The sequence below is a fragment of the Triturus cristatus genome, chromosome 2_1 (genome assembly GCF_964204655.1).
Source record: "Triturus cristatus chromosome 2_1, aTriCri1.1, whole genome shotgun sequence".
NCBI lineage: Eukaryota > Metazoa > Chordata > Amphibia > Caudata > Salamandridae > Triturus > Triturus cristatus.
The window spans coordinates 493,573,183-493,588,338 of NC_140581.1; the positions used below are offsets into that span (position 1 = coordinate 493,573,183).

General features: G+C 43.5%; 1 protein-coding gene and 1 pseudogene across 1 annotated transcript in view; both read right to left on the reverse strand.

Moving 5' to 3' along the window:
- TNPO1 (transportin 1) overlaps positions 1 to 15,156 on the reverse strand; it is a 1,554,860-nt gene that overhangs the window by 942,866 nt on the left and 596,838 nt on the right. The window contains exon 8 of the mRNA XM_085632345.1: positions 194 to 312. Coding sequence (XP_085488471.1) covers positions 194 to 312 — 119 coding nt within the window. The remainder of the gene's footprint in view (positions 1 to 193; positions 313 to 15,156) is intronic.
- On the reverse strand, positions 9,825 to 11,035 carry LOC146865532 (26S proteasome regulatory subunit 10B pseudogene; annotated as a pseudogene).

A 15,156-nucleotide genomic window follows, 5' to 3' on the forward strand; every position in this document is an offset into this window, starting at 1 on the left:
TCAGGCTCAAGGTGTTCTGCACTTCTGATTGATACTATCCCATGGCCAGCTCCAGCTGGACGAAGTTCAGGCTTTCTTGACACTTGACAGAGCAAGGTATGGTGTAAGTAAGTCTATAGGGGTGTAGTGGAAAAAAAACGGGGGTGGCCATGGAAAGCATACCCAAATGTTAACAATTTAACTTGAAACTTACTTTGCAAGATGCCGACCGAGAACATCTTTACAAATAGGCTGCTCTGCTAAAGTCAGCCAGAACTCACAAGCTTCCAAAGCAACATTTTCATCTTGATCCTGGGTCCTCTGCAGCATGTACTACAGAACAAAAACGGAACAAATAAAACAAGTAAACATTTTGACAAATGTGGTAATTATACATTGTGAAAATTCCTAAAACAGTAAATAAATTAATCAAATCTGGTACGGGAATTCAGAGGGTTTAGGAAATAGAAGACTGCCTAAAACTTGCTACAACACATGAAGAAACTGCCTTATATATAAAAGCATACAGGACTGTAGATGAGACTCATATTACTCACGAGTAATTTACAAAGCAGATGTTCCTCGATAAAAAAGACAGTATTGTGTAAGTTGTTTTTCTTTTCCCCTTATGAACAAGTGACTTACCTTGGGTAAAGCTCTTTCTGATAGAGACTATCTAACCCAGGGGTTTCCAACCTTTTCTGTAATAACAGCTACTTCTCCTCAATGAAAATCATCTTGAGCAACTAATATTACTGTTGTTATAGTGATCACATCAAACAAGATTTATTAGAGGCAACCTTCATGCAAAACTACCAGCTGTCATCACTTCAGTTAGTCAGGTAGAGTTACCAGATGTAATGTCAAAACGGCCAGGCTAATTTGGAATGCATCTATGCCGGTAAAACCCAACAGGTTTATTTTGCGGAATGAACAGCTCAAACCCATTTTTAAAGTTTACCATCAGCATCAGTCAATCAGAAATGTCATTCTTAGACTTGAAAATATACCCAGAGGGTGGCATTCTGAAAACAGAGGTTTACGACAAACCTACCGACAGGAACAGCTTAATCCGTTTTGAGAATTTCCACTCCGGGCCCTGAGGCAGGGTTTGCCTACAGTGCAATTAAGGAGACAGACGCAATTGTTGGTACCCTGCAAAAAACATGCTAAAAACTTAGCGAGAAACACAACCCTGAGATTATCAGAAGGTCAGAAAAAAGAGCGGGCAATAATAGTAAAGAGATATTACTGACCACTTATAAGAATCCTCAAAATCGAGACCAATCTGTGCAACAACCTATTGCCCAAGTTCAAATGAACTGACAAAGCTGATTAAAAACAATGGAGCATCTTGAATTGAGGAAAATGAAACTAGAGAAGCCTATGATTTATTTTAAGACGGGCAGAAATCTATGGGACAAACTAGTACATACACGCACTAGGAAACAAATACCAGTGACCAACCAAACCACTCTCTCGAATACATCTGTTTAAAAAGGTCACCAACCATGCGGCAATTATAGTGTACAAAAAAAAGGCAAAAAGTAGACTCGAGACACCCTGGGAATTGAAAAACAAGCATTGGCATAGCCAATAGGTCTCGCCTTTGGGACCTTATAAGTGTTTAGTTATCCAGCACAATATGATTGGTGCAACAACATCAAGTGTTGCAAGGCTAAACACTTATAAGGTCCCAAAGGCGAGACCTTTTGGCTAAATCCAATGCTTGTTTTGAGTGAGTGGCTTGTGCAGGTATGCCGCTGTGAGGTAGAGATGATGCGAGTGCTTTTACAGGAGCCCCTGTGACATTGCGCCTCTTCAAAATGCATCTTGGGTCTGGTGTAATACTTCTAGCCCCTATTCCTGTCTTCTCGCACCCAATGCATCCTTAAATGTCCCATGTACAGCCGGGGTTGACACTATTACCCCTGCCCTCCAGTGACACTTTACCCATCACGGGTGGTGGTGGTGGACTTGGTGGTGGTGATGGACATGGTGGTTGTGGACGTGGTGGTTGTGCACGTGGTGGTGGACGTGGTGGTTGTGCACGTGGTGGTGGACGTGGTGGTTGTGCACGTGGTGGTGGACCTTGTGATGGTGGTGGACGACGTGGTGGTGGTGGACGACGTGGTGGTGGTGGTGGACGACGTGGTGGTGGTGGTGGACGACGTGGTGGTGGTGGTGGACGACGTGGTGGTGGTGGTGGACGACGTGGTGGTGGTGGTGGTGGACGACGTGGTGGTGGTGGTGGACAACGTGGTGGTGGACAACGTGGTGGTGGACAACGTGGTGGTGGTGGTGGACGACGTGGTGGTGGTGGACAACTATTGGGTAGAAGGGTGCTGGCAGAATGCAGGAGGAGGACCTCGAAGGGGGCACATGGGAGAGCAGAAAGAGGCCGAATATTAGAAACAAAAAACGGCTGTTCATGTAGCGCAGACAGCAACGAGGGCTCTGTACAGCCTAGTACTGCACACTACACAACAAACAAATATCAGATCATGTAGGGCACACACAGCAATGAGGGCTCTGTACAGCCCAGTACTGCATTTAAAATTTAAAGCGCAATGCTCCGTTAATAAAAAAAAAAAAAACACTGTGCTTGCAGTGAGTGGCTCACAAAGAAAAGAAAAAAGTGCTTAACGGCTAATTAAGAGACTGTCTCCCGCCGCAAGTAAAAGATCCAATCCCTGAGGGCGGGGCCAAAAGTGGACAGGGTGGTAACCAGTAGGGACTAAAAAGTCTCCTGGACAATCATAACACCCGGTTTTGCAGAATTGGTGACGCGCAACAACGCAAGCGCGATAATGCCAGGCAATATCACAAAACTGGCACCATGACACCAAATATATATATATATGAAAAAACAATGAAGTACTCTAGCCAAACCAAAACGCCCTGCTACCCAAGGGTGTGATATGTGGGATCCCAAAGAATTAAGGTCCCACTCCAGACACAAGAAGAAAGGTTGGAGGACACTCTAAATCAATTACAATAATAATCATGAAGTTTATAGAAGGGAGTGAAAGAGCAAGTGCTCCAATATATAGATACTATATTTGTTGATGGCTTATCATGGCCTGACAGGCTATTGAATAACAGCTTTTTACTGGACTTACATACTGGATTTGGAGCAATTGGGCTTTCACTCCCTTCACGACCTCGGACATACTGTTCCCTTGTCAGACCATTTAATTTTTTCCGTTGTATGTTCACTGTTTTCATAGTTGATATTTTTATACGTTTGGATACAAAATGACAAATTATTTTAGTGTTCCTTCTTTTGTTTTCTACTGCTCAAAATCTATAGTATGCAAACATTGACCGTATACATGGTACTACATGAATAAATAACCACTTTGGTTACAATTTTATTTGCTTACCAGTCTACCATTTGTTCCCAGGTGTTTTACCATTATTTTTTTATGATGGTCATGCTCCAATTCTTTGTAGATATAAACTTACTATATATTCGCCCTATGTGCACAGGTATTCTTTTCCTTTAGGGTGCTTTAGTTTCTCTGATCACTTTGGGACTACGGATCTTAAACAAGTGGAGCAAGTCCCTCTTCGTCTAAAGGCAGTCACCCCCTCCGATCTCACAATATTAATCTGTAATGATCTATTGAGTTACACAGAACTATGGCAATTTTACTATAAAATTATGATTTATTCTTTGATTTGTTATATTGCAGCCTTGATAAAAGTCCAACAAGATGAAACTTGTTGACTGCAATGATCGCGATATGTAATCAGCTGTTTTTTCATAACTTCATAAGTATGACCACCTGTTAAGAAGAAAAAGTCAATTAAAATTGATGGACTAAAATATATGCCTTGCATAGACTTCATGACTATTGTTATAGCTGAGTGTGGACTATTCTATAGTAGTTACGACTATAGAGGCTTCCAAAATGCAAGGGTAAACTCATTTATCAGACTTTGAAAACAGTGAAAGTAAGGTTGGTAAACTCTCCAAAGTGAATAAGAGGGAAACTATCCAATGACAGTACACTGCAATTTCCAATACTGGTATCAGATCTCTCCCGCCTGAAACCTTCGCCTTAGGGCTAGATTGACTTCTCCACAATTCCCTTTCACATTTTGGTCTTAAATACTCTTACACAAATGTACCCAATGACACAGCAGCATGTACTAGCTGTTACGATCCAAAATCTATAAACACATTTTCCTTGATGAGCTCAGCTCCATCCTCCTAACCTTAGCCAATAGTAGCATACTGACCAGCATCGAGCAAGTGAAATCAGAATCTGACACACACACACTGTTGTGCATATCCAAACACAAGTAACTGCCTCACAAGAAAGTATGGGCTACACAGCACTCACAGTCTCAAGATAAAAGGTAATGTAGACAATCAAAAGCAAGGATTTGTTCAGTACATACATTGTGTACATAAATATAAGAACATGTCTGTAGCAAACTTGGCTTCCTCATGAGGGAGAATGTGCTGACTAGATATGGTGTAATACTAGGTGTTTCTAAACAGGTCTGATATATGTTTAATTTGCATTACATCCCTATAGGCACTGTGGTCAGCAGACCCCTTAAAAAGTTAAGACATCACCGTTTGGTGACATAACAGTATGAGCGAGTCAAGACTTTACCTAGAATTAGAACTGCCTCAAAACTATGAAAACACTGTCAAGCTATTTTTGTAATTATCAGTTTAAAAAAAAATACTTTGGAAAACAAACATTGACAAAATACTGAAGTAAAGCCTGTGAACAGGTGTGGGATTAAGGATACAGAGGTTATGGGTGTGGGAATAAAAGTTAAGCGTATAGGGTCCATAGAAGGGGGGACCAAAGGTTAAGGATTTGAGATGCTGACAATAAGGAGTTAGAGGATAGGAGTTCGGGCATAGTCAAGGGTTTGTGGAATAGAATTAAGGGTTTGAGGATTTGACTTAAAATGTAACTGTTTGTGGTGCAAAACGTAAGCACTGGTGTATAGTGCAAGAGATTTAGGAATGAAGGGTATGGCATTAAGTTTAAAGATGTATTGTAAAATGCTTGCTATATAGGGTCAGATATAGATTATGGGTACAGCGTAAGGGGATTGCGGTATAGACAGGGCCACTGGAATTATGCAGCAGGGGAGCACCAAATTATGCAGCAAGAAAAGGCAAATTATGCAGCACAATGAGGATCTTATTATAGTATTACTTCATTATTCTGTATTTCCTACGCATGGTAATACTATCCATGCAAAGATTTCACCTCCTTAGTACTAGTTTAACAACGAAATACAGAAATAGGCAACCGAAATATGACCAGTTAACCTTTGTGAAGGGCCTTCCACTGCATGCAAACACGTTGCCACGTTTTTTAGTAATTTTTAATCCGTCAGAGTTAGAAACTTGTTGAAATCTGCAGATTATGCAGCAGATGATGGATTATCTACAAAAAAACAATGATGCAAAAAAGCTGCAGACTCGCATAATTCAAGTGTATACGGCTATAGGGCTAAGAATTGTGGCATTAGGTATAGAGGTTAGGGGAAAGTGGTATAGGAGGTAAAGCTGTAGGGTGAGGGATAGAGTATAGAGTTACAGGTATAGGCTTAAGGTTTTGGAGTGTAAGATTAAGGGGTTGGCAGTTAAGGGTGCTTGACTTAACCTCTATGACTTCTTGTCGGGATCACAGATGGAAAAGTGTTTAGTATCAAGAGTGTTCGTGAATGTTTCCGTCATTTTGTAAGATGCTTTTTACAGTAACACAGAGCTTAATTTCCATGAGAACACTTTCAACTGCGTCACATCAAAAGTGAAGTGTTAAAAATAAACTGATACCATTTATCAATGATTTTTTTTTTATTGTACTCCACAAAAGGACTGGGATCTACATTTACTGGATAAACCCAGCTGCCTGAAATTATGCATCTCTGAAAGGCCTTGTTGGAACTGGCTCCAAAATTGAGCCAGGGTTTAAGTGCACATTTTAGGGTTAAACCGTGACAATTTTCCCCTGTTTGCATCCGTAAGAATGCTAGTTTTTTGCATTCCAGTGATTGTGTATCTCATCAGAGCGTAAATACCTTAAAAAATTATCAACGTTTACAACGTCCCACAACTCCTAGTAAACTATTTTTTTTTAGTTCAGAAAAATATTTATTGAAGAAAAAGGTGTAAAAGGTGGCATAAAACACTACATAACTTTAAGCAATAATCAATATAGCTATATATAAAAACATAAGATAAGAGCACAGCAAAAGAGAAATATAACTGATATAACTTACAGATTGGTGAACGAGCTAGGAGAAAAACAGAAGAAATCATACTAGAAGTAGAAGTCATGGTGGGTTGAGAAGGGAGTTGTAGGGCACGTTTCAATGCACATTTATCAAAGAAGGTAGTGACCGGTGACCATCGCTGGAGTCTTTTCATAGCCGTGCAAAGTGGAAAAAGTAAAAACGTGTCCAATCTATGATGATAAACATCATACCACCAAGCTTTGTATGACATTTTTGCAGAGTCTTTCCAGTTCCTTGTAATTTGTTGAAAAGCAACGGCTATTAACAAATCTACAATTTGAACATTGATATCACAATCATCCCACACAGGGGAAATGCTTCCCAAGAAAATGTCCCCTACGAAAAATGAGAAATTCGTGCCAAATATTGAGTTAATTTGAGACCAGACCTCAGTCCAGAATTTGTGTACAGGAGGGCAAAGAAAAAGCATATGAAAAAGCGTGGCATCAGGAGACATGCAAGACCAGCAGGTAGATTGTACTGTGGGGTATCTAATGTGTAAAGAATGGGGAGAGAGCAAAATCCTGTTGTATACATAAAATAATGTTTGTGTTAAACTTGCCGTTCGTGAGGTTTTACGAATTTTAATCCAAATCTTGTTCCACGTTGGTAAGGACCAAACGACATTGAACTCCTTATCCCAAGCGGTTTCAATTTCGGACTTTTGCCTCGATATTCCCATGGACTGAAGAAGTGAGTATAGGCCAGAAGCTTTGGGTTTAGTACGTAGAATAGTGGACAGGCCAGTGGGGGAAGCATTAGTGGGAGGAACAGCAGAGTTACTGGCAAGCTGATTGTATATGTCAAGTGTTACGGTACGAAGAGTATGATATTTCGTTATGCAAGAGGCAGGCAAACCATAAGATTCCTGAAGTGACGAAAATAAAATAAAACCATCCTCTGAAAACAATTGATGGACCCATAATAAACCCCGTCGCCTCCATGTTTTCCAATACAAGGGTTTATTACATATTAGTAATGTTTTGTTATGCCAAATAGTTGAGGCCAAAAAAGAATCAAGAGTATCATAGGTCAAAGGATATAGAGGATGGAGAAGTTTAGAAGTGAATTTAAATAGGGGAGTGGATAATGTTTGGGGCTTACGAGAGAAAAAGATATTCAGTAAAAGAAAATGGGAACAGTAGCGAACGTTCTACAGATGTCCATAAAGGACAGTCTGCTGTGGAGTCCAGCAACCAAAATGAGGCTTGTCGTAACAAGAATGCTTTGTGGTAAGAGGGAAAGTTAGGAAAGTTAACGCCTCCTTCAGTTTTGGGGCGCATTAACTTGTAAGCCGATAATCTGTTTTTTTTTATCATTCCATAGAAAAGAGGATAGCACTGAATTAATAGATTTAAAAAATTTTGTATGAATTGGAACCGGGATATTGGAAATAGTGTACAAGATTATGGGAGAAAGCATAATTTTTATAGTATCTAAACGGCCTCACCAGGAAAGATAAAGAGGGTGCCATTTAGCAGCAAGTTCAGAAATATTTTTAAGGCAGTTATTCATACACAGGGTCAGAGTATCTTTTATTGTAGATTTAAAGCATAGACCTAGATATTTGATATGTGATGACTTCCAAGCGAAATTAGTTGAGGTAAAGTCAGGTTTGAAGGTAAATTTGGTCAGTGGCAAAATTTCACATTTATCATTATTTAATTTATATCCTGAAATAAAAGAAAAGTCCTGAACTTCATGTAGAAAAGCTGGAATAGATTCAGTAGGATTAGAAATGAAAAGTAAAATATCATCAGCATGAGCTGCAAGTTTGATGTTAACGTTTGGCGTCTGAAAACCATGTATAAGCGGGTTTTGACGGATTTTCGAAAGAAAAGGTTCAAGAGCTAAATTAAAACTCCTAGTAAATTATAACTTGTGTTATCACACTATTATTGATCACATTTTTGAACCACCAGTGGCTGCATGTACGTTTCTTTCAGTTCTCACGAAATAGAATACATAGCTGTAGAAAAGGTTCTAACAGGATGTATATGGGGGTTTATGCCGTTTCTTGTGACCCTCCTTTTAAAGTGAATTTGCTTTATGGCGCTGATTAAGCCTGACCCCCGCATTTAGGAGGTGTTGCATTATCCGTTATACTATGGTCAATAGTAACACACATATTAGGGTGCTGCGGTGACAACAACCAGGGTGGAGAGTCATTGAGTGTAGCCTGTAATTACCCATTAGTCATTCGGGTAGACAATACACACACTCTGATAGCATAATCTAAGAGCGATTTCATCAACTGTAGCTTGGTTTCAAAACGGTACTAGGCAGAAGGAAAACTGCACGTATATATTGGCAGGTAAAATAAATATCTCAGAACTGTCAACTCTAATCTCAGATCGATGTCTGCTATTTTTCAATGTATTAATCCATCGAAAAAGGCCTCTGGTCCCTAGGATAAAGTGCTAACTGGTGTAAACTATAAGGTGTGAGGAGAGGGAGGGGATGCACTGTTTTGCGGACTGGAAACAACGTGTTACTGAGTGCATTGGTCTGCAAACATGCCTGGGTAGGGACCTTTATAGGGGCACTGAGTGTATGCATGTGTGCGTATGTTGTTTAGGTTAGCTGCAGCAAGGAGACCGATCCATATGTACAAGGGGATTCTATTTGATACTGCGAAGATACGTATTGGCAAACATCGACTCACTCACCAATCAAGCCACATAACCTACTAACCGGTCAATCAATTTATCCGCCATGCATGTACTAATCCATGAATATTGCTGCGGCCAGACACGCTTATTCTGAGAGTGCATGTACAGTAACCGATATGTGCAGCCGAGTCGAGTCAAGTCTGTCTTGCTCCATTAGCTACAATGCTGTCACTATTAGCACGGTCATTTCACTACACAAAGAGGAATACCGAGCAACAGTACCAAAGCTGTGTTTATCACTGCTGGAACTACTTTTATGCAGGTGTAATCTTTAAAGGGCACACTGCATATACACGGTCACACAAGACAAACATTCCTCACGATCAGCACTTTCGAAAATGGATTAGTGTATGCCAAAACCAATGAGAAAACGGACATGTACACTGTCCTGCTCGCTAAAGACGTCCCTATACAATTATTTTCAGTACGGTGGCATGCTTGTTTTGCATTAGAACAACATATATAGAAATCTAAGACAGGCAATTGAGAAAGATGCAAATAAGGCTGAAAAGCCCGATTGGAGGCGGAGAGGCAACGCATATATTTAGTGCTAAGCTGCAAACGTACGATTGTTCAAAAACAAAAATACTGCAGAAATGCCGTTAATATTTATTATTCGTGTTTGAAAAAGTAAACAATAATCCGCTGCATTGCCAAACACCACGGTGTTGCCTGAAACAAGATACAAATGGCCACTGCCGAATATAGGGCTTTATTCCACTAACAAAGAAAGGAGGATAGATCTAATGGTTAATCTGGCTGCAAGACATTCAATAAAGTCTCCGACCCAGAGTTTACAAAATATTTCAAACAAGAGGCCTGTCCCGGGAAATTAGGCACATTCTTCACGAGTCGTTAAGCTGGGCTCTAGAGTCACTTATTTTTCAATGACTTTCAATGCCAGGTACAGTCCCTTTCCTCAGACGGGTTGTAGTCCAGCTGGGACTCGAGCTTCTTGGAATCGGCCACCTTGCGCACGGCCTTCATAAAGTCCTCCTGTACTACAAAGTCGTGGTCAGCACGGATGGCAAACATGCCTGCCTCGGTGCAGACGTTGCGCAGGTCTGCGCCATTAAAGCCATCTGACAGCTTCACCACAGCCTCGTAGTCGATCTCGCCGTGCTTGGAGATAGGGCTAGCGTGAATCTTGAGGGTATCAAGACGGGCCTGCTCGTTGGGCAGCACGATGTGAATCTTTCGGTCCAGACGACCAGGCAGCAGCAGCGCTGGCTCCAGTGTATCGTGCCGGTTGGTGGCCATGATCATCTTAACACGGTGCAGAGTATCAAATCCATCCATCTAGTAAAGCAGGTCCATGAGGGTGCGCTGGATCTCGCGGTCGGAGGAGGTACCCTCGGAGAAGCGGCGCCCGCCGATGGCATCCATCTTGTCCATGAAAATGATGCAGGGCTGGTGGTCGCGGGAATAGTTGAACATCTCGCGGAAGAGGCGTGCACTCTCTCCGATGTACTTGTCCACGAAAGAACTGGAGACCACCTTGAGGAAGTTGCAGTCAAGCTGTGTGGCTACGGCCCGCGCCAGCAGCGTCTTACCAGTGCCAGGGGGCCCATAGAGCAGGCAGCCCTTGGGCGGCACGATGCCCACACGCTGGAAGAGCTCCAGGTTGGTGGGCGGCAGCTCGATAACCTCGCGTAGCTCCCGGATCTGCTCCGAGAGGCCGCCGATCTCCGAGTAGGACCCCATCGCCGGGGTCCTCGTGTAACATGTTGTAGACGGTGACCAGAGGGTCCACCTCAAGGGGCAGATAGCGCATGACAGTCAGGGTAGTCATGTCGAGAGCCACGCGTGTTCCAGGCTTCAGCTTAGTGCGATCAAGCTGCCTGCGACAGCCCACCACATAGTGAGGCCCGTTGGTGGCCTTAACGATGAACTTCTTATCCGTGAGCTGATTCACCACCTCGCCCACAATCTGGCCTACGCTCTGAAGGGCCTTCAGATCATTCTCGGACTTCTCATACTGCTTGGTGAGCTCTCAAAGCTGCTCCCGGAGCTCCTTCAACCGCCCATCCATTTCCTTATGCTCCAGCAGCTTCTTGCGGTAGTCCTGAAGCGCCTTTTCCCGTGGGTCCGCCATGACAGTGAGCCAGCAGTTGCCGATCTGGCCGGGAAAGATGCGCGCAACGCATGCCAGAAGCAAAGGATACAGAGAGGCATACCGGGAAAATAACACTCTTTGTGAGTCACTACCTGAGAAACTGAAGGCGGGTGACCGCACCAGTGGTTTAAGCCTGAACATAAAAGAAAAAAATGACAGCCTCAGCGATCTGCACGTTAGCATGCCACGCCCACTGCTCTAGCCCCAATCAGCAGGACAGTGTGATATAAGAAAACAGGTCATGTTTCATGATCGACACTCTTGAAAAGAATCTTTAGTAAGCAAACTATATTCCTTTTCATTGACCGAAATATCGTCATTAAAAACAGCTACACAGTTTAAAGTTTTCCATGAGGTGTCATCGTAACTGAAAATTATCTGAACCACGTAAATGAATAGAATATCACACTAATTCTACCCTAAAAACAAGCATTTGCAATGTAATCGGTCCGATTGCATTGCAAATGCTTACGTTTAAAACTGAGCGCGGCGCCGCTTTACGGACACCGCGCTCGGTTTCTTTATATATTTCTTAACTTCAACACGGAGTGCGGTGTTCTTGAAGTGGGCGCTGCGCTCAGTGCTAAAGTTAAGAAATATATCAATAAACAGAGCGCGGTGTCCGTGAAGCGGCGCCGCGCTCAGTTTCAAAGCTAAAAAAAAGTTTTTAAAAATAGACTCGCAGAGCGTTTCCCTTGCGGGAGCGAGCAGGGGCACCATATGTTTGCAAGTTAATTAAAAACATATAGTGTCAAGCTCGCTCCCGCAAGGGAATCGCTAAACGTGCACGCGTTGCCAATGAAAGCAATGCAACGCGTGCATGTTTTTAGGGCGTAATGCGAGTTAATTCGAAAAGGTCGTTTTCCTATGCAGCGCATGGGCGCTGCGTAGGCGAGACCTAATGACAAACTGCAATTCTTGCAATGTGATATGTTTTCTGAGATGCCGGTGTGAGCTCCTATACATAGGCAGGACAAGAAAAATACAGATACGATTCAACGAGCACAGAAGTACAATAAGGTGCAGAAAAGATCACACCAAACAAGGTACTTTATCGAGACAAGACATGCTGAAGACGATATTGAATGGTACGTGACTAGGAAATTAAAACCCCTACATAGCAACATGGGAAGTGCTCTTCTGAGATATGAGCAACAATGTGTTTTCAGACTACATCCAGATATTCAGGGGCTCAACAATGAAATACACTGGGAAAACTTAAGTAGATAAGTACACATCTTGAACAAACAGGATTTACCTGGCAGAAAAGGGCAAAAGCAAATCCCGCCCCATAATAGAACCGGCACCGGTATCTCATATATTACATACCCTACCACTACTAGACAATCTTATGATCCCTAGAAAGGCACTATCTGGGTAAAAACACCATATGTTAGTGTGGGTATCTTCACTAGCCCCAAGAGAAAATAAGGACTATAATTCCCATGAGCCGCCTTTTGTAGTCCATTAGAAAGACGTTTTTACTACAACTCCTATTATGTACTTTATGTGAAGAGTATGGGCATCATAATCATGAACAGAAACCAAATATATTTCGATCGATCATTTTAAAACCGTGCCTATAGATTAATGAAACATACATGTAGCAAGTAAAAAAGCCTCGGTGTGAGTATATGACTATTTGTGTACCGATCCCCACCTATTCCAGAAGTGCGAGTGCCCGGGAAATGATCGGTTGCTGTTGGAACTACATCTCATATGATGCACACAATAAGTGTGAACATATACAGATAGGGTAATCCTCTATCTGGTAGAAACTTCTAACTGCAGATTCCTTAACTTAGATTTATCCCCAGGCATCAGACTGGCTCCAGACATTTTTTATGAGCAGTACCCCTGCACGCTGGTAGGTAGTGGTGGTGGTATTAGCGTCGTCCGAGCTGGAAATGACATTCGCGGTGCCTATATGGGTGCCATCCAGGTGCGCTGACATCTTTTTTTTTTTTTCCACTCCAGCCAGCTCAGATCTGGGAAGAGCTACTTCTCAGTCACTTTGACTACTTTTTTTAAAAAGCTTTGTATAAGCTTTTTTTGAGGTTTTGCCTCCTGGTGTGGCAGATATGTCATCGAAGAAGGTCGACTTCAACCCTGCGTCACCTGTCACCAACAGATGTTGGTGATACACCTACACCTTATTTGCCTCTGGTGCCTCAAATGAGACCATGACTTGAAGGCCCATCCTGACTGCTGCGCCATGCAGCCGGAGGCCTTGAGGGTGCTATCCCTCAAGCTCCTGGTGGCATGACATGCACCACCGCGATTGAGAAGGGCCAGGGAGCCTTTGTAGAGTCTGAGTCAGTCATCGCACTCCAAGTCGTAGAGCCACTTGAGAAAGTCTTGGTCCCACAAAAAGAAAATGAAGTCGAAGCGTGCTTTGACTTCACCTCGTCCATCAGGCGGCGACTCAGTCCCTACCCGTGTTTCCAGGACCCAGAGCGACCCAACTCAAATTCAAGAGTTTTATGAGGCTATGCACCTTCTATCTGAGCAGCCCATACCCTTTGGCATGCCTTCGGGCCCACATGTTTAGGAGGGGCCCCTAATGGATTAATACCAGCGGCTCCAGTCAGGCCCCAGGGATCCACAGACACATCAACCTTCCCAGGCACAGACTGGAGCCATGTCTTCCAAGCCAAGCCAGAGCCTGAGCCCTAATCCTATAGTCTAGGAATCGGGGAAGAATGGGAGTGGGGCAGGGAAGGTGGTGGGGTCGCTGTACCCTGAAGTATTCTTATGACTCTTTGGACTGGTGTGAGGATCTGTGTGAAGCCGGTGGACTGTACACTTCTTCAGACACTGGCATGCTTTCTTCCCCTACGGTGGCAATGGAGGAGGGAACCTTATTCGCTATGGTGGTGTGGAGGTCAGCTGAGGTCGTGAACCTTAGTCTGCCCTCAGTGGCAGTCAAGATTTAGGTCTTGACGCTAGTGCTTCAAAAGGGAGTTTCCCTTCTCTCCAGTTCCACGCAGCACTTACTGATGTCCTGCTTGGGACCTGGTCACATTGGACTTGCCCCAAGATGCTGTCTCCCACCTCCAGACTACGGTGGACCTCCTGAATTTACAGGGGTTTACCATCACCATGCTGAAGTCACACCTGACTACCTCTCATTGGAGCGATTTTGAACACGGTGCAGTTTCGGGCCTATCCTCCTGAACGGCAAGTCCAGAATATTCAGGCTATACAGCTATTTCAGCCTCTATCCTGGATTTCAGTGAGACATATTCCGAGTCTGCTGGGTCTCAAGGCCTCCACATGCCTGTTAACATAAGCAGGCTCTGCAGTGGGACCTGAAGTTCCAGTATGAACAACATCAGAGAAATATCTCTGACATAGTCCAGATCTTGGAGGGAAATGCAAAAGATCTGCAGTGGTGGAAAACAATCCTCAACTGGGTTCAGTGGCAGACTCCTCTTCCTTCCCCAACCAGATCTCACAGTAATGACAGATGTGTCACTCCTGGGATAGGGGCCATCTGGGAGAGGTGGAGATAAGAGGCGGAATACGGACCCCACATCAACCGGTTGGAGCTCCAAGCGATCCGATTGACATCGAAAGCCTTTCTAGCCTCTATCCAGGGAAGGATGGTGCCGGTGTTCACGGACAATACCAGCGCCATGTGGCACTGCAACAAACAGGGCAGTGTGGGCGTGGACCATTTATCAAGAGGCACTGCATCTCTTGACATGGCTGGAACAGCAGGGCATATCCCAGGTGGTTCAACATCTGGTGGGTTCTCTAAACACCAGTGCAGACAAGCTCAACCAAAGATGCCTTGCGGATCACGAATGGTGTCTTTATCTGGAGGTGGTGCAAGATCTCATTGAGCAGTGGGGAGAGCCTTGGTTACATCTGGTCACCACTAACAACGTGCCATGGCAGGAGTTCTGCCCGCTGCAGTTTTTAAGGCAGTTCTCGCCTGGAGACACATTTACACCATTCCACCCATACCACTCCTGCCCAGAGTTTTCAAATAGATCAGGAATGACCGAGCCCAAGTCATCCTTGTGGCTCCAGATTGGGCACAGAGGTTCTGGTACTCTTCGCTATTAAGCATGGCCATTGGTCCTCTTATTAGGCTGCCCCTTT